This window comes from Sander lucioperca, chromosome 21, assembly GCF_008315115.2.
Source record: "Sander lucioperca isolate FBNREF2018 chromosome 21, SLUC_FBN_1.2, whole genome shotgun sequence".
NCBI lineage: Eukaryota > Metazoa > Chordata > Actinopteri > Perciformes > Percidae > Sander > Sander lucioperca.
Window position 1 is genome coordinate 14,350,353 of NC_050193.1, and position 19,980 is coordinate 14,370,332.

At 42.1% G+C, this 19,980-nt stretch overlaps 2 protein-coding genes across 7 annotated transcripts in view; one reads left to right on the top strand and one right to left on the bottom strand.

Annotated features, from left to right (window-relative positions):
• The window catches only part of epn2 (epsin 2), a 33,718-nt gene extending 28,131 nt beyond the window's left edge, over positions 1-5,587 (top strand). For all 5 annotated transcript variants that reach the window (XM_035997175.1, XM_031320634.2, XM_031320637.2 and 2 more), the window contains 2 exons: positions 1,272-1,505; positions 1,942-5,587. In XM_035997175.1, the coding sequence (XP_035853068.1) occupies positions 1,272-1,505; positions 1,942-2,294 (587 nt within the window). In that variant the 3' untranslated portion in view covers positions 2,295-5,587. The remainder of the gene's footprint in view (positions 1-1,271; positions 1,506-1,941) is intronic.
• A 320-nt stretch (positions 5,588-5,907) lies between these two features.
• b9d1 (B9 protein domain 1) lies at positions 5,908-9,618 on the bottom strand. 2 transcript variants are annotated; one of them, XM_035997176.1, is made up of 7 exons: positions 9,355-9,618; positions 9,124-9,192; positions 8,596-8,707; positions 7,839-7,935; positions 7,532-7,594; positions 6,444-6,511; positions 5,908-6,097 (listed from the first exon to the last, which is right to left on the bottom strand). In XM_035997176.1, exons 1-7 carry the CDS (start codon positions 9,415-9,417, stop codon positions 5,958-5,960), a joined length of 612 nt encoding a protein of 203 aa, XP_035853069.1. In that variant the 5' UTR covers positions 9,418-9,618; the 3' UTR covers positions 5,908-5,957. The 2 variants fall into 2 exon arrangements, with proteins under 2 accessions (XP_035853069.1, XP_031176498.1); XM_031320638.2 differs by having other exon boundaries at positions 5,908-6,118; positions 9,355-9,613.
• Between the last annotated feature and the right edge of the window lie 10,362 nt (positions 9,619-19,980).

Genomic DNA, 19,980 nt, shown 5'->3' on the forward strand with positions numbered 1-19,980 from the left:
CTCGGTGTCTGAAATGATGTCTGTCTTCAGATACAATGTCTCTGTGGGGCAAAGGCACCCACATGTCTTGTCTTTGTATGTAAATATCACCAGACCTGAGCAAAGACAGCGTTAACACCACTGGAGTCATGTTGTTGGATGATTTTTCCACTGCAAATGTAATCCAATGCTGCAGTAATCATATCAAATGGTGTAAAAATATCTGTTTTGCTCTGGTTTGGTCCCATATCACTGGTGCAATGTGATGCAGCTTTTATGCGTTTATTACTAAATGCATTATTAGACCTGGGCCATTCAGTTTATGGAATCCCTTTTGAGATCTGCTGTGATCTGTTTGGTTCATCTGAACCAACATGTTCCAATTTTTTTTTATTAAACCCATTCACAACTCTATTCAGGTTGGTATGTGAGAGGGTTCCAGTGAACAGTTTGGCACAGGTCTTGAGTGTTTTTCCCCATGTGGTTTGGCAGTCTCTGGGTGTGGGAAAGTGACATTGGTGTCTGAGTTTTGCTCCGGCTCAACACAAACAATTCTGATACAGTCCAAGGACGAGGTGAGAAGGAACATAAACACAGGCGTACAAAATTACTTTTCCCAGAAGGGTGGAGGACACACACTTCACTGACGTTAAGGATGAGTTGCAGGATGAGTTGTAAAAATGTTACTAATTGAGTCAGCTCTGGCTGAAATCTATAGGATTTATGGGACTCTAATACACACTAGGCCTGTCTGATCTTATCATGGCTCTGATACGTCTCAGTTTCTGTTCTGAGAAGACATTTTTGACATTTCCTCTTGTGTACGTTGCTGCTGGCATGCTGGGTTTTTGCGTTTTCATGTGCGAGTGCATTAATGAATGTCTCCACTGCTGTCTGCCTGCTGCCGCAAAAAAACAACAGCCAGGCTGTCTGCCATTGATGGCCTCTCATAAAAGCATCTATTGATCATTTTATTACATCAACTCAGAAACTGAGGAGTTTACGCATTGGCAAGAATATCTTTGAATACATCTTTAAATATCTATTAGACCTTTTTATAATGCAAAATGTGAGTGTATTTAAGCAGTTCAGTATTACAAATAAAAACCGTCACGTACTCTGTTCTCGTGTGGTAGCCCTAATTACAGATTTATAGTGACCTCTGCAGTTCAAGACTAGAAAAGAAATATTGTCTTCCTGTATTCATAATGTAATAAAGTGTTTGATTTTGTTCCCTCAAAGAGAAGTCCAGTAACAGTTTTTCACCAAAACAACTGGTCTTTGTTCTCCAGGTGATGGGGGCGTAGCATCCTCTCTCCCCTCCCAAGCCAGTCTCGCTAGCAGCGGCAGCATGGACCTCTTCGACCCCCTGCCCAGCTCCATTTCTATGTCTGCCACCACGAACCCGACTAGGAAGACTCCAGAGTCCTTCCTGGGTCCCAATGCTGCCCTGGTCAATCTGGACTCCCTGGTGACCAAACCAGCCCAGCCTGCGCCAGTTGTCAACCCATTCTTAGCTTCAACAGGTGGGGAGATATGAGGAGGTTGTTTTCAGAACTTGAAATGTTCCTACTCAAACTGATAAGATAACATTGTGCTAGCCAGGATGTGTGGTCGGTAAGCCAAGAGACATGGACATAAAGGTACAGGTCTGAACACACAGGCACACACACCAATCTGCACAGTTTAATGTTGAATCATTGACCATGCCCTGTCTATTCCAGCAGTAAACTCAGAGGGCAGAGAGATGAATCATGCCTGATTCAATTCATAAAATAGCAGTATAATAGTGGTGGTAGTAGTAGTATAGTTTTGAAATAATGTTTTAAAATAAGAATATGAACATTTAGTTCTATTTATCACAATAATATTCATCTCATTGTAGAGCCCAACTCAGCTTGTACTGTATACTGTACTGGTACTCTGTGAGCTCCATATCATTTATTTCCTTCCTTTGTTCAGGTGGCTCTGCTCCAGCTCCTGCTCCAGCTTCAGCAGCCCACGCCAACCCCTTCCAAGTGAGCCAGCCAGCCCCCCCCACCCTCAACCAGATGCGGGTCAGCCCCATGCCCGCCAGCTTTGGCATGGCCGAGCCCATGGCCATCTCCTCTGGGCCTGCTCAGCCCATCACCATGGTCCCCCTGGCAGGCATTGCCCCCATGGCCCGCGTCATGCCCGGAATGGTCGGCGCTGTCGGAGGCGTGGGGATGAGTGCGGGGATGCCGGGCTCCATGTCCTTGCCCCAGCCCCTGATGAGCATGCCACCCCAGGCCGGGACACAGCCCACCGGAACCACCAACCCCTTCCTTTTGTGAGGGTGTAACCGGGGGGCGACTTTCCCCAGAGTAACCCCTCCTCTCTCTCTTACTCTCTCTCTCTTCCACTTTGGCTCCTGAAGTAGCTTCAAAATGAACAAGGAGATGTCTTATCCCATCTATCTCTTTATAACCAACTCCTAGCCAGGTCGTAGTCCCAGTCTGGCGCCCCACACACACACACACACACACACACACACACACACACCTTAACACACTCCTTTACTCCTTCCTCCTTTGTCTCAATGCTACAAGCTGCCTAGTCCTGTGTGCTCCATATTGATCCGACGATGGTGTTGATGACCGCTAGGAGTTTTAATCTGTCTACGGATTTACAGAGTAGCAATGGTGTTTACAGTCTTTCCACAGAGACCGGGCCCTCCTCCCTGTCTCTCATTCACTCGCCTCCTCTCCCTCACTTCTTCCCTTAGGACTGCTCTGTTCTTCTTCTGTGGTGGAGTGACAGGAGAGTCTGACCATACTAATGCCAGGATCTTATCTCTTCACTTGAGCTAATCTTTTATAAGCCCTGTGTGCGTGTGTGTGTGCGTGTGTGTGTGCGTGTGTGGTACTTTTCCAGTGGGTTTTACTTATACACACTGGAGTACGGATGAGAGAAGGTCAATGTGTTTATACGTACGTGTGTGTGTGTGTGTGTGTGTGTGTGTGTGTGTGTGTGTTACTAAGCAGGGATTTTGCACAATTTTATGTCTAATTTTTTTCTGTCTGCGACTGTTGGGCTCACCGTTACACCTTAGCGTAGGGAAGGAGGCTAGCCGCTAAAACGCCCTAAACAACACACGGCCTCAGCTCTCGGTACCACTCGGTCACAACTCTCGTCCGGTCACTTCCTGTCAACTTGGACCTTTTTTTCCCGATCCTCCACGTGAACTTTGACCTCCAGTGGTCACGGGATTAACGATGAACATTTATCAAAGGGGGCGAACCCCTTGTCCTAGGGGTTGAAAAGATGCGTAAATGCAATTTCCGTCAATGTGCGTGCTCACACGCAGGTGTACTGTTAATGCTTGGATACTAACAGCCACACGTTGGTGCATTTGTTACCAAGTCTCCCCCAGTGTGTGTTTAGATAAAAAAAAATACATGAACTGTGATGGCATCAGTATTTTGCTATCGGAACATATGGATGCACTGAGGCATCGTGGGACAGTTTTTTTTTTTTCTCCTTCTTTTTAGTTTGTTTCTAGGGTCAAAGGGAAAAGGGTGGGGTGTGTGCGCACACAGTTTGCATGACAGATACGCGTAGCTTCCAAGTGTACTTTAATGAGCAAGTTTTCCATTTCTCACTCAGTCAGTAGAAACCGACTTAGAAACGGCTTTAGATAGTTTCTGAAGTGCAAGTAAAAATGGGGGAATAATGTAGACATCTGCATTAAGTCTGTGTGGGTGTGCTTGCATGTGTTTTTTGTGCAACCGTATATCAAGGAGTGTTACTATGGTGACAGGGTTGCAAAGAAAGCTCTGGGTTTAAAGAGCAAGTCAACCACTCCGCATCGCGAAGAGAGTTTACCTCCAAGTGGATTTACTGTGGCTAATCTATCTACAAGAACATTACCGGGTGGACACACACACACTCGCACACACTTACACAGGGCTGTTCCAGGATCGGTCTATTGATAGCACAGGGAATCCCGCAGCAAACGGCGAGACATGTCATGTAAACAAGCAGTTGTTAATTTTGTTGGTTACTTTTTTGTTGTTATTTACTAATTAGATGTAAATCCATAGCCAAGCCTTTCAGAGTTTTGGAGCTGTGTACTAGCTAAGCCATGTATCATCTTCGTTCTCTCTTTTGTCTATTTTCTGTCATTGTAGTTTTTTCACCCTATGGGTAGGCTACGTAATTCTCTTCTCTTAGAAGCACAACTGTTACCAAAGTCATAGGGACTGTGATTTCTGAGGGTGTCGTACTTTGAATAGCTTAAACAGTAGGGTCACACTTCACTGACATTTTTTTTTTTTTTTTTCCTGTTTATGGATCCATTGTTTATATATATATATATATATATATATATATTTCATTGCTAATTTACAGTTTGTTCAAGAGTTTGTGTAAGAAAGTGTTACTGTTGGCTGAATATCGGCACATTTACTAACGGCAAGCTAAGCGTCTGTCTCTTCTATTGGTTAAAAAAAGTGGGTAGTTAAAATTCAGCTGATGAATTGCGCCCGGTGTATAGATCCTTCTCTTTAGGTTACTGTTCCCCCTACTCTTCAGTTCTGTTGATATCACTGCCAATGCTATTACTGTGGAAGTGGTGTTTTCTTTTTCTTTTGGTTTGCGTTGGCGCCCTCTCCTGGTCTGTTGTGGTATGATAGCTACACCACGGGACCCTTGGTATTTCCACTAAACACAGACTTTCATTTCTCTCAGGCAAAAGGAGGGGCAACTCCAACCGCGTGTATGATTTTGATGATGCTGAAGGCGGTGATGATGACTTTTATGCTCGGGGTCCTGAATGAATGGATGTGACACTTAACTTGCAGACCAGCAAACATTTTTAATCTCAACTAAATATATGCAAAAATTGGAGTTGGAAAAGTAAAAAAAAGATAAGAAGACTTTAACGCTTGATGTGTTTTGCAAAGTTAGATTTGCTAATAAAGTCTTGTCTATTAAAATGCTACTATGATATGCTAGCTAAGACTTTCTCACTGGCCTTGATTTCACTGCGGCCTGACCTTTTAACTTCACTCCAGCGATTTGTGAAAAAGGTTGTTGTGGATGCATTGAAAACACAAAACAAAAACGTTGCTGTCTTGAACAAATTCAGCACTCCCAAACAGTCCGACGTCACTGCAGTTGAACACTTTTTCCTGATCCCTGGCAGCAGTTTCACAAGTCGTGGCTATGGTGCAGTGAAAATGTGGCCTGTGTGTAGCGAGCTCCTCTGCGTGTTACTATGTATTCACTATGCTTTTATCAAGAGGACTAACTGACCTTATGGACTGTCTGTCTTTATATGCATAAACAGCCTCCTTTTAATCTTTTCCGTGTCTATTTACCCTTCTCATAGTACTGGGAGCAGGCTGCTTTTTTATTGGATATGTGCTCAATCTGTTGGCATTATAACTGTATAATATAATTTATCATTTGTACTATTGTAACATAATGTTCCTCTGTATACCTTATTATTCTGTGTAATGGGTTTTTGTAGGAAAAGTCACCGTGGTATTTTAACGGCATCTAAACAAATGAACGCAGCAGGCCGCACCCTGTTGGATGAGGACATCTGTAGCTGCATTGGTTCAAAATAAAATGTATCACTTCAGCTCTGTAACTCCAGCGTCTGTGTCCTATTTATTTAACCAAATGTCCAAACAATCAGTGATGTGTGTAACATATGCTCAATACTTCCAAACATGAACAATTTAGAAGTCAAGTCCATTTATTTGAAAAAAAAGTAAAAAATATAGTAAAACTGAAAAATTCAAGACATTATCTGAAACTGCTTATACATCTAATAAAATATTCAAATTTCATTTTGACTAAAAAACACTAGGCAAAGGAGTGTTTGTATGTATGTGTTGCAGTAGTGTGGATCTCTATTCTAACTGGAAGTAAACAAGTCCTTTGAGTGTTGTGGTTTAGTTTTGGCAGGGACCAAACATCCTTGAGCGTACAGACAAAACGGTCTTTTGTTATTCCATGTTGTACGGTTGTTCCCCCGTCGACCAGCCAGATGTGGCAGACGGTGTGTTTGCGAGGCTCGAGGGTCCTGTGTCGTAACCCAGTTTCTTTATGTCTTTAGTAATGATGTGAAAGGAGACGGTGACAAAGCCTTGGGAACGAACCCGCGTCACTGCAACACAAAATAGGACATGATGTAAAATGTTTTAGACACAATTTTAACCTGAAAAGGTACTATTAGACTTAAATGGGGATTGAAGAGTGTACCTCATTAAAAAAATCGGGAATTCATTTTTAGTCTTGCAGTATACTCATCCACATGTATTTATTGGAGAGAACAGCATGTATCTGCTTTCTGACCACCACCACTTTTCATGGATCCAGTTAATGTTGTTATATAGTCCAGATCAGCTTAAAAGTAACCTACCTACTAATAAGTGACTCATTTTAGAAAAAAAAAGAGAGGAAAAAGAAATACAGACAAATGCACAACATACCTTCTCTGCCTTCACCCTGGGCCACTACTTTAGGGTCTGTGTACTCTGGCCGCCGTCCTAACAGCCAGCTAAACAAAAAAGGAAAAAAACATGTTGAAAACTACAGAGAGGGAGAAGTACAGTATTAACCCTTCAAGGGAACTGAGGTTCTAATATACTGTTGGAATAAAGGATATGTAAAAAAAAAATGCTATTCTAAATCACTCCCATGAAAAGTCCTCTCTGGCAGACAGGAAGTGAGGTGTTAATATAACTGCTATGTAAAGTACAACTAGGAAGAGTGCATGAGCAAGAAAGCACCACCTGCTACATTATTATTATCAAAACTGCACTAATTGCAACTTACACAATAGGTTTGTTTACCTACAGCTTTATAAATACTATTTAAACAGTTGTACAGTTTTTATTCCCAACTTTGTTCTTATATTCTATCCTATATTATTCCTTGTATATTGTATCCTTTTACTTCATGTATATTCTGTATATGTGATGTGTGTCTGATATTTTTGCTGCTGCAACACCAGAATGTCCCATTTTTTGAGAGAGAGAGAGAGAGAGAGAGAGAGAGAGAGAGAGAGAGAGAGAGAGAGAGAGAGAGAGAGAGAGAGAGAGAGAGAGAGAGAGAGAGAGAGAGAGAGAGAGAGAGAGAGAAACAAAATATGCATCCAATAGTGCCATCTAAATAGCACATCCTTGCACTACTTTAGCATCTCTATTAGCTTACTGTCTTGGTGCGAGTTGAAAGGAACTTGTCATACCTTTGTATGTGTGTCTTTCCATACACTGATAACAGACTGTATCCTCAGTAAGACTTACAGCAGCAGTAAATATTTGCTAATGCTCAGATATAGATAGATGGACTTTATTAATCCCAAACTGGGAAATGACTGTGTTACAGCAGCAGGTATAAGACACACAACATCCACACAGAATAACAAGAAATAATAATATATAAAAGTAAAAATACAAGAACACCATACACCATAATCGGCTGCTTCCCCCAGCAGGCGCTTCTCAACAGCCGCAGCACCACAGCTGCTGAGACAGAAAAATGAACACGGAAACACACGACTGTTCACACATCGCACCTTGTGAATTTCTGTAGTCTCCATGTGGGCTCAGGAACAAACATGGGGATGGTTCGTGTGTGTCTAAAAAATGTAAATACAGACAAACAAGAGCATGTAAACAAAAAAACAATCAATCAAAATCAGATCATACATTGCTATGTTCAAGTCTAGTTTGTGTGAGGGGAAACAAGCAATAGTCACATGCTTTAGGCAGTGATGTGTATTTTTACTAACCAGTCACTTTGATGCAAGCATTTGTACAACAAAAATTGGTGCAAAGATAGGCGTTCCTTAAAAAAAGGAAGTAGATGGAGGTAATACTGACTGTCCAGGTGTGAAGGGGATGTGTGTTGCTCCATAGCCTCTGACCACATCGTTGCCAAACACATCTGGACCGTACACACTCACTACGAGCTGAGGCCCTGGGAAAGGAAAATGACGTCTTCACTTTGCCGTAGTTATATTTTCTCTCAGTGTTATTTACATGTAATATCAGAGATGTTTATTAATGTGTCCCAAATTCCCTATGGAAGATTCTACATGCAGTTTAGTGTCCCAAATTCCCCATACAATGTCCTTAATTATGAACCTGCTAAACCACCTGTTTAACAGGTGTTTGGGTTATGGTTATGGTTATGGTTATAGTTATGGTTAGGGCAACCTGTCTCAAATAAGACTCTCACTGTTTGGGACACTCAGTTTTTGGAAAATAATTTGGGACACTAAACTGCACGTATGAAGGCTACCAAACAACATTGTGTCAAATGTATGTGTGTGTGTGTGCGCTTGTTTTACTATATTCGTGGGGTCCAAAAACCGGGGAATACAGTATACTTGTGGGGTCTGCACAGCTAAAGGGCTGTTTGAGGGTTAAGACTTGGTTTTAGGATTAGGGTTAGAATTAGGTTATGGTTAGGATGAGGGTTAAGGTTAGGCATTTAGTTGTGATGGTTAAGGTTAGGGTAAAGGACTAGGGAATGCATTATGTCAATGACGGGTCCCCACAAAGATAGTGAAACAAACGTGTGTGTGTGTGTGTGTGTGTGTGTGTGTGTGTGTGTGTGTGTGTGTGTGATGCTCACATCCAGATGGGTTTGTGCTCTTAAACGTTGTCTCCAGTGGGAAGTTCCATATTAATTTGTGTGAGGACTCACTTCCTTTACATGTTATTTGAGTGATGCCTTCCTCCAACCCCTACAGAGAAACAGACACAAAGAGTGTTTGCATGTGACAAGGGTTCTATATTGTCTGGACATCATGACATACAGTAAGTGTTTTTTGATTCGTTGGGATTGATATAAATAGTTCATTTACTTATTGACATAGACAACTATCAAATTATATACATTTTCTGTGACTTTATTTGTTAACATTACTTCAATTTACAATTCAGAGGTAAACAAATAAGTAGGATATTCTTTATTCGAGACTATTTCCCTTGTTGCTTTACGGAGGAGCTTCTACATGCAAACATGCAATGCATGGCTTGACTTTAAACTTACCAGCGGTATATAACCTTAGACAACGCTATGTAGAGTAGTTAGACCACAACATTAAAATACTAATTTATTACCGAACATAACCATTCCTCGATAAAGCCAGCTACTCACCGACGTTGGAGCCCAGTCGTGGCCGTAGACAAAACAATATTTGCAGTATAAGTTGTCATACTCTGGAAACTGAAACACAACAAAATATCACATTCATACATGAAAGTAATGAAACACAAACTCAGAATTAAGACAAATTCACGCCACGATATGACGCTGAGTGTTAACGTAACGCGAGCTGGTTGAAATTAGCTGCTGCTAGGCTAGGCTAAACTCAAAAGCACCACTTACGTTTGCTCCCTCAATTTGTCCGTTAACCGAGAGAAGAAACACTGACGGGTTGCTTGTAGCCATCACGGCTTTAGTTAGTAACCTGAAAATTTAAAGCGCATTTGCTTTATAAAGAATTCAACCCAGTTTAGAAGAACTTTGCTGCTACTCATTCCAAACCACTGTAAAATCCCTATTCGTTGCTAAGGCGACGTTTGCTCCTCCTTACGGCTACTTGCTAGGTTCAAACTGAACGGAAGCGCCGAAGCGGTGCTGAAATAATCCACAAGATGGCGGCAGCGCAGCGAACACGGCTCTCTCTTCATGGAACACAAGCAAAGGCTGCATCCACCTGCGCCGGAAGATAATTTATACACCGTGTGCATCGTTGCCACAGGGCTTCTTTAAATTAAAACAAACGTGGTCCCAGTGAGAAAGGTCATGGTAGCCTTTTTTTCCTTCTTCATCACATTGCATTACAACGGAGCAACTCCACCCTCCGAGGAAGGCCACGGGATGTGGTTGAAAGCTTTAGAAACAAAAAGTAAGTGGACCTTGTGTTGATATATTTTGAACCAGAGTTGGTTTACCGGATTCACATAAGGTGTTCTAAGGCAGTTAAATGCTAATTGTGCGCCAACAATGAAAAATACACAGTATTCCCTCCTGCAGCCAAACACATGCCATGATAAAGTTTCAGCAAAATACGTATGATAGCCTACTCAAGATGTTGACACAGTCTCTTTGCTACTTCTGTAATATAGGCCTAGACCATGTAACTTAATCATGCTATCAAACAAAGATATGAGTTTATAAGCGTAATTTCTAACCTCGGACTAATATTTGCAACTGCACTTAAAAAATAGAAACTTTCCAGTTAGATAACCGTGTCCAGTGCTGTGTACCATTGATTATCAAGGACATGTTATCATAAGGTTATTTACATTTCAATATACAAAAAAAAAAAAAAAAACTAGTAGATATAGTACTTTATATTTCTCCACCAGAGTTATATTTATAGGCTATTAATAGCTAGATAATTATCTGGCATTGCAGAGAAGGCTTTGCTACACACCTGTGCTGTATAGTTATATAGTTAACGATATAGTTCCCGGTTTGTTTACGGTTAGAATATGGTTGTGTCTCATGTTACGTTGTTTTTTGTACACGCTGTGACTCTACAAATCACAACATGTAAATAGGAACATGTTGGCATTATTTTGTCACTTTTGTCACAATTCGGAGCAGTAGGATTACTGGAACCATTCACCTGCATGTTCTGTGCTAGGCTAAGCTACCGGTGGAGCTGTCAGACAGCGTTACAGCACGCACGGAGATGAGAAGGGTATGTATGGACTTATCTAACTCTGGGGGATACGGTGAATAAGCTAAAGTCCCAATAAGTCGGCGTGTTCCTTTTAAAGGCACACTATGTAACTTTTCCCTCTTCGGTCCCCCTACAGGTTGTCTCATTGGAACTACAGCCGCGTGAGCTGTAGTTCCAATGAGACAACCTGTAGGGGGACCGAAGAGGAAAAAGTTACATAGTGTGCCTTTAAGGAGGCTAATTATTAGGCTAGTATCCATTTGCTAATTAGCTCTGTTATAATTTTATTGTGGGAAATCTATCAGCTATCAGTTTCTATCAGCTGTCACACACACACCAATAATTTCCCCCTCTGTCTGTCTCTCCATCTGCCTGCTACCCCCATGTCTGTCTGATAGGTTGCTGTGTATCCTGCTGTCAGACAGCAGCAGGTCCCTGAGTCTCTGACCTTTTATTACTGCCCAAACAGCAGCTCCCTATCCATCCTCCATCTTTTTCCTGCGCTGTTCTTTGGCGTCCTTGAAGCTTGGGATATTTTTGACCTGTCTCTCCTGTCTTAACCCCCCCCTTATATATATATATATGCAGGGACGCAATAACTTATCATTAGTAAACAGGCCACCATTACACTCAGCAGAAAGACATCAGCCATTCCTAAAGTCTCAGAGACATTCAAGTAAACATTCTGTAATAAGTTCACCTGTATGATGACACTATATGACACACTTCTCCTCTCACTGATTTTTTACTCCCGCCTCCTATCGACCCCCTTTTTTGACTCTCTTTAGTCTCCCCGCTCCCTCCCTCTCGGTCTCCCGTCTTCCTCCAATCCCTCTTTTTTTCTTCCTGCATATTTTCCTCCTGCCCCTTAGCCCCCCACTACCACACCATAACTTTTCATGTCCTTCCCAACATCTCCCTATCCCTCCTTCTCTTCATCTGAGCACCACTTCACTGGCCTTCATCCCTCTCCACCTGCCAATTGGGTATTTTTGTTTCTCCACCTCCTACAATCCCGCTGTCCCAATTTCATCTTCAATCATCCCCCTATTGCTTTTTCTCCCCCTTGCCAGCATCTCCCGCCATTTTCTCCTCAAGGTCCTGCCTGTTTTCTCTTCTGCTTATCCTCTTCTCCACAACTGACTCCCTGTCTTTCTCTCCTCAATTTAACATGTCACAGTCCTCCCTTGTTGTTCCTCTTTGTTTTTCTCATTCACCTGGCTCTTGTCTCCTCCTCCTCCTCCTACTTCCTTCCTGTCCCTCTTTCCCCTTCTCACCCTCCACACTCTACCATCTCTCTCTAGTCCTCCTTCTGCCTGCCAAATGCCTGATTTGGCGTCGGACAGCCTCACGGCCCATTTAAAGTTGCTGTAGAGTGGCCAGTCCAAAGCGGTCATCTGACCACATGGGATCTAATTTTCTTTGGATTTTTTTTCTCCTGAAAACTCATACAAATGATGAAAGCTGGAGTGTTTTACACAACTTGTGTGTTTCCAATAAGCCCACAGATCAGACTTCATCCCATTTCACGGTACACCTTAGATGTTTTTTAATTTCTTTACCTGGAGACAAGAACACTTGATGGGATGGTTTTGTCAATCACTGAACATGAGAACACACACTTCATTGGCCACCTAGTGCCCTTCACAGGTCCCTAACATGATTGAAAGAGACACTACATGTTTCTTATTTCCTTATGGAAATTAGTTTTTTTGTCACAGAGAATAGTAACATGTAGTGTAGAGACACTACATGTTTCTTATTTCCTTATGGAGATTTGTTTTTTGTCACAGAGAATAGTCTCAAGCCTGGAGGCTGCAGCGTCTTGGGGAGAAAGTGCCCTTCACAGGTATCTACTGGGTGAGTGTGATTTATTCTGAACAGATGTGGAAAATAGAGGAATTGAATTAGAGAGGTTTACTGAGAAAGACCGCCTTTCTATTTTAGCTCAAACACACATACACTCACCATACAGGGAGTCTTTGCTCACTAACAAACTGTCATAAAATATTATGTATGACAAGCGTAATTCAGTGAGTCATATTTATCTAATTTTCAAGTGGCTACACACACACACACACACACACACACACACACACACACACACACACACACACACACACACACACACACACACAGTATAGGCTTACAGAAGTGAGTTATGCTGATGGAGGTTAATGTCTCAAACTGTGTGTGACTAATGGTCCAGGACACCACTGGTTTACAGATTTTGCTCCTAAACGGAAGCCCCCCCCCCCCCCACACACACACACACACACACACACACACACTTAACCTGCTGACAAAGAAGCTGAGGAAGTGATCTGACCAATAAAAAAAAAATGACATTAAGGACACAGAAGAAGTGTAAGAAGAATAGGCCTAGATGAAGTCCGGAAAGTGTATTTCATGAACTATTAGTTGTTTAGTGAAATGACAGAAAAGGAATTGACAAATTCGTCTCAGGACTGCGAAGGCATGTACATACTGCGCTTGATTGACATCTTCCTCACTCTCCTATTAGCTTTGCTGCATCTGTCGGGGAGTTGAGACAAGTTACACTTATATCATTCTTATAGACCTTTTTCTCGTGACATTCTGATATGTCAAAGTAGGAAAAAGCACAGGTGTAAATAACAAAATGGATGATTGCTTGCTAGCTCTCTATTTACTAAGACCTAGAAGAAATGAGGGAGAGAAAGGGAGAGGAGGCAGATATGGCGTGTAACGTGTTTACTGCCTAGCGTCATTTCCACGCTTCCCATTCATTGTCTATGTGAGCAGCCGTGCAATGCGTTTTGATAGTGTCCAGCGACTTTAGAGAAGTAGGACATCAAGTTTTCATTTGCATATAGTTGAGGTCTGGGCAACTTTATGCAAATCAGGGGCGTCGAAATGTTGACGATAACAATTACCATTTTAATACCGAAAACCTAATTTTACTTTAAAGTGTTCATGTGTACAGTTTTATATTTTCATTTTGATTATGCAAGTATATTAAACAAGTATATAATTAGTGGTGTTTCTTTGATTTGTTTACATATTTGTCTTGTCATGTCTTAGCTTGAATGTTTGGTTTTGTATATGTTAAACCTGCGCTACTGGAAATGTTCCTGACAAATAAGCTGTTTACATGCTGAACCCTTGTTCCTTTGATGTTAAAAGTTGCACTTGCCTATATTTTTATAATGTAATAAACACTTTTACACTTTTTGAAACTATTTCAGCTTGTGCAGGCCTATCAGTGCTTTCTGAACATATTGAACACACTTAAAAATGCTGCGATAATACCGAAAACCGTGATAATTTCGGTCACTATAACTGTGAAGTTAAATTTTCATACCGTTATATCCCTATTCAGCATCTGCTTAGGTAATTTCTCGCAGAAAATGTTTTCAGAGACACATTTCGGTGAACTATTTTCGTAAAATAAGAGCCGAAACGAACCGCCATGTTGGTTTTAAAATTTGTGAGCACACAGCCCCATGTGAAGCGTTCATCCAATCAGGTGCATCGATCGCGGTTGTAGTAGGGTGTAACCCAACATAACATAATGACTTAGCGTAAAAATACACGCCCACTTTCTTAAGCCAAGTGGCGTGTTTTCTGTGCGCATTTTGAGCTATCCGCGTGTATGTCTACGCTGTACACAGCGGACGTAAACATATACGCCACTTGGAATGTTATCGCGTAAACATACACGCCACTTTCTAAAGCCAAGTGGTGTGTTTTACACGCATTTTGAGCGCCGTATACAGTAGACGGGCTGGGTTTAGGAAAAGAATAACCGGTTGGATTTAGTAAAACCGATCCCCGGTCTCCTAGGTGAAAGTCCTGTGTTTTACCCAACCACCCGTCCAACCTCCCTACGCAGATTTTCGACCTTTCATACTACTCGCTATGGCGTAAATCCACGCACAGTCGCAAGGTAATGTAAGTCAATGGAGGCCAAACGGCGTTGATAAACACGCTAAAAAGCGAGTATGCGTCTTGATAACACGCCAAAAATGGCATACGAATTGGCGTGTCATACATACGCCACTTCACGAGATCAATCTGTGTAGCCTGTTTTCTTTGCTTGTCAGTGGTCATTGAAGAGAAACTGATAACTGCTAGTAGAGGCAAGCCCACTAAGCGTCCATTGCTGGGAAGTGGGGCAATCCCTGTCGTCAAAAAACGCCACAGTGGACAGGTAAGGATTAGCAGAAATACTTCCTGAGCATTTCTTAACTACTGATATCAACTTGCCGGCGTTACAGAGTCCTTTTCTTTCTAAAGTCCTTTCCTAAGTAAACTCAACTTCCTCCATACCTAAAGTTACCTCCTCCCTTCCAAGGCAGACTGTGTTGCACTCGTCCTGTATTAAAGCTGTCCATTCATTCCACACCAGCCGTTCTCAGTGGCTTTATGAGGACAACTGTGTTCTGACACCTGCAACAGTTGATACATTCAGCCTGTCTCATAAAAAAAAAGAAAAATCCCAAACTTTCGGGTGCAGCCCTTCACATTCAGTTTAATGAGCTGTTCTTCTGGCTGTCTCCTCCTCAGTTGAGCCTCTCTGTCTCCCTCCCTCCCTCCCTCTGTTTCTGACTAAACTGTCTGCAGAAGTTTCTTGTCCAAGTCGTCTTCTTGTCTGCCTAACCTTGACTGCTTGCGTGTGTCTGTGTGCTGCATGCACGTAGGTGAGTGTGTGTGTATGTGACTGTGTGTGTGGTCTTTGGCCCAGTTTGAGTCTTTCTGTCCCTCTGGGAGAAGCACCATCTCCACATCATATTTTTAAACTGCTCTTCTCCTCCACCCTCCCAGCTGTCCCCCTCTCTCTGCATCTCCCCAAATGTCTTTCTGTTTCAGTCCTCTTGGCTCCCAAGGGTAGTTCTCACTACCAGTAGAACTATCTTTATATCAATCTCGAAATCCATCGGCTGTCGATCTGCTGACGATTTAGCCTCTGGGGGAAACAGACAAATATTTCAGGGGTTCCGGTGGAGCCAGTGGATATCCGGGCCGAGGCTTCCTCTTCCATGCGCCGGGTCCGATTAGCAACTCGTGACTCAAGACTGGAGTTTGAGTTGAGAGACGACATTTCTATTAACAGATATCTGCATATTAATGCTAAACATTGTTTTTAAAAGCTACTAAAAAGCTGAATCGCAGATGGGTTTTTAATCCGCGAGGCTACCCTGCTTTTCCACAAAAGCTCAATATGCATTTAGTTGACATTAAAATCAGCTATTAAGGGCTTAGTGAGTGCATGGCTGGTTAGAGATGCACCTAAATTGCCTGGCAGCATCAACCTCAATATTCCTTTCCCTGCGAGCCTGTTCTGCCCGCAGGCTACCACACAGCTCCGTAACCTTTACTGTCCATCACTGAGTGGGAGACAAAGAGAGCATTGGGGGGATCAAGCAGCAGATGAGGGGGAATAGGAAAAGGAGAGATGGATTTGAAGAACTCAGAGTGGAGGTTATTTAGATATTCATCACTGGAGTGAGTCTGGAGCTCCCCAGTGGTGGAGTAATAAGTCATGATGCTGTTGGCTCTGGTTGGAAAAAGAAAAAAACTATCAGGGAGAGTTTTTTATGTACTCCAGCTTGTCAGATAGGAGCAGATTTTCTATGCGTCAAATTTGTTTAATGTACACAATTAAATCTCCCTGGCTCGTATTTGTTTAACCAGCACTGCTACTTGTTCATTCAAGGGTTATTTTGTACATCTGTCACATTATCAGAGAAGGCAATACTTTTTTTATCCTGGTAATAAGTTACTCTTTAAATTACAATTGCATACCTTGCACTGACATGATGTTGAATGTCAGAAAAGTAACCATTGGATTAGGGCTGCGCAAATCGCAATTTATTGAAATCGAAATATGGACTAGGGCAGTATCCAAATCGCAGGGGGGGCGCAATATTTGTCAAAGGCAAAAATATGTGCCAAACCATTCTGCATTAAGTATTGTGGTGCTGCAGAGACATCCCAGCCTACAAATCATATCCTACAGACTAAAACAATTATCTTTGTTTGGTACAGATCCTCGCCAAAATCATACTATAATCATTTTAAATGTTTGTTTTTTTTTTGTTTTTTTTTCAATGAAAATGAGAATAATGATACAAAAAGGATGATTCTCTCTAAAATCGTGAATCACATCGCAACATCAGTCAAAATAATCACAATTAGATATTTTCTTCATATTGTGCAGCCCCACATTGGGTGCTGTAGGCTTCACTATAATGGTATGTTGAGGAGCCGTCAGTGTTTAAAGGTCCAGTGTGTAACGTGTTTAGTTGTTTAGTCGTTCACAAACTTGTCCTTTTCATGAATATTTACCACCACCATCAATTCCAAGTATTCCTATTGGCTTGAAATTTTACATTTGCGTTTGCATGAACTGGCGTAGACGCTCCATATTCATGTGCCATCTTGAAATACGTTACAGGATATACATATATACATACAGGATACACTGCTCTGCCTTTCGCGTTTTCGCCAAATTTCAGGAACAGGAGTCTTCTTCTTCGCCCAGAAAAAGAAAAAGGATATTGAAAAGAGCAAGAGATCGGCGTTATCTGAAAAAAGCGTGAAGGCTACCGTAGCTGTAATACGTACTTTGAACTGCGTGGTGCGAGAGAGTTGATTGCGATATATGATCTCAACGCCAGATGGGAGAAATTCCCACACATTGGACCTTTTAAGCCCAGTGCATACTAACATGAAACCTAGTTTAAGGATAAACAAGCTGCAATCCTTAGCAATTAGAACATGAAACAGTGTTTCCCTGAGTCTGTCACAAGCAGGTGTGGAACATTGATGGTTAGATACATGGCCTGAGAGGTGAGTGTACACCTTTTTCATACATCTGGACAGATGGAGGAAGCCAAAGAATGCCTTTTTAGCCGTGTGTCTCAGCTGTAAGACATGATCTGAGTTGGTTACGTGCCATCGTTGGGGAAGTCATTAGATTACATGATTGCTCAGGATAGTTCTAAAACAGCACAGCACATTTTACTGTACCAGGTGCACCGTACAGTGCAAACACAGATTACCTCATGACAGTCCTATATTTAAAAAAAAAAAATAATTCCCTAGAATACTCTGCTAAACTAGTGGTTTCAAAAGACTGCAGGTGCTTCTCCAGTCACCTGATCTAAACATCATTGGAACTTAATGGGAAATGATGGAGCCTAGAGGGCTTTTGTTGTGTAATTTCTCCATTCCCCTGTACCTCCCCACTGCTCTGGGACTCGGAAGCCCGTGTAGGATTTGTAACCTTTATTTAACCAGGCAAGCTGTTTAGGGCCCATTCTTATTTACAGTAACCGTCTGGGGGAGTAGTAAAACATTCAAACCACTCATCAGTTAAAGTAGCAGTCAAATGCAAAAGTTCAGCAGGCTTTTTCTGGAGAAATGCTAGTTCGATAATTTAGGAGACTTTTAATGAGCCAAAAGCAACAGCGAATTGCTTGACTCTAAATTGAAGACATGATTCTTAAGGCACATGTGTGCTTAAAACTAAGTAGTTTGTACAAAATGTAAGTGGGCAAACTGGAAGGCAGGTAAAAAGCCAGCCGTCACAGAGAGGGCAAAGTGAGATAATCTTTTCAATGAGGATAATGGCGCACACTTTCGAGCAGCTTGTCCAAAAAAAAAAGGGGGGGGGGGGGGGGGAATCCCTTTTTGCACTTGTCACGTGAAAAAAAGAGTACTCGTAGTGCTTGAAAGAGAAGTTAAAATCCTGCATACTTTCTCATCTCCGCACACCTTGCCAATTTCTGCATGCTAGTGGGCATGGTTGTCAGATCTGTTTCCGAAAGTTAAAAAAATGTATGCATCCACCCCTACCTATTCCAACATTGAAAAGGTGTGAGGTGGCGGGGGTTTCAGATGCTGTTTGATGTTCTGACAAACACTTCATTTGATGGAAGTTTCTGCTGTTGGTTTATGCCAAGTCTTGGTGTTTGATACAGAAGGACCTGAAAACTAAACAAACATGGACAACTCGCGAGGCAAAGATAAGATCGTCGTTAAAGGTTGTTTAATGGATTTAGTGCTATTATATTTAACAGTCGCCATCCAATAGCATCCATCCTCTATATTATATAAACGTGATCTCACATTAGTTTCTTGTGGAAACCAACTGATTGACAAATTTTTTTGCTGAAATCTGATCAGTTGTGTAGCTGTCATCCAATCTATAACCCGTCTGTTCTGTGCAGGATCACAGCACAGTATTAAGTAAGTGAGTACACCTTATCCTTATCTCAGGGAACTGGTCAGTTGTATCACATATTTAACAATTTTATGCAATCGTTTTGGAAGCGTTTTGATGGCTTGTTTTAATTTTAATTCAACCATGTGCTGCGTATTCTTATTTTTGTAGACTGCTGTTTAGGGGTTACCAGTGGGAGGGAGGGACGGATGGATGGACGGATGGATGGACGGACGGACGGATGGATGGATGGATGGACGGATAGATGGATGGATGGATGGATGGATGGATGGATGGATGGACAAAAACACAGACATACTCAGTTGCTACATACCACAGCCAGACAGACTTAAACACAGGCACAAATATGTGAACACACACACACACACACACACACACACTAACCCTAAATAAATAAACCTAGCTCTTTACTGTCAGATTTATAGCATGCCTCCCTAGTAGCATTTCCCTGACGGAGAGAAAATCATGATACGACTGATCATGATTTCCCATCTGCTCTGTGTACAGCCTATGTGGCTGTGTGCGTGGCACAGATCATCATCTTTTAAAACGGCAGATGTCGGCATCTTTTTGCTTGCAGATAATAACTGGCCTGAATAAAACTTTATTCAATAGATGAAATGGTCAGGTAAACAGAGCTGCTGTGTCTGTCTGCGCACTTGTGTCTGAGTGTGCGCCGGGCGAGCGAGTAAAATAAAGGTCAGGTAAAATTGTCATCGATTTATGGCTGGCGTCTGAGGAATGAAGAAACCATTTATTATGGAAGCCCATTAGTAATGTATGCATATCTATATGTGTGAGTGGAATAGAAGAGAGAGAAAGATGGTGGAGGGACAGTGCATCATCATTTATATGGCTCCTCCATTAGCCTGAGTGCTTCCGTGACAATGTAATGGCGGTCGCCCAGACAACAGGGTCACCGTATTTATGAACACACCCGTCTGCTGATATCTGTGTAGCAAAGTGGGTCCCGAAGTCCCACTTGGGATGCACCCACACCCACCCTTAGCTTGGGCAGGGTAACTATCTGGGATCTGAGAGGTTTTTGAACTAATCAATAATGAAAGAAGGGATGATGGGAAATGAAGGA

What these genes read in the sequence shown, in the direction of transcription:
- b9d1 (XM_031320638.2), bottom strand. Translation starts at nt 9,417, where the DNA reads ATGGCTACAAGCAACCCGTCAGTGTTTCTTCTCTCGGTTAACGGACAA. An exon ending in ACGACTGGGCTCCAACGTCG is followed by an intron (nt 8,708 to 9,123) that starts GTGAGTAGCTGG and finishes GTTTCTCTGTAG; the next exon opens with GGGTTGGAGGAAGGCATCAC. An exon ending in ATCCCCTTCACACCTGGACA is followed by an intron (nt 7,595 to 7,838) that starts GTCAGTATTACC and finishes TACATTTTTTAG; the next exon opens with ACACACACGAACCATCCCCA.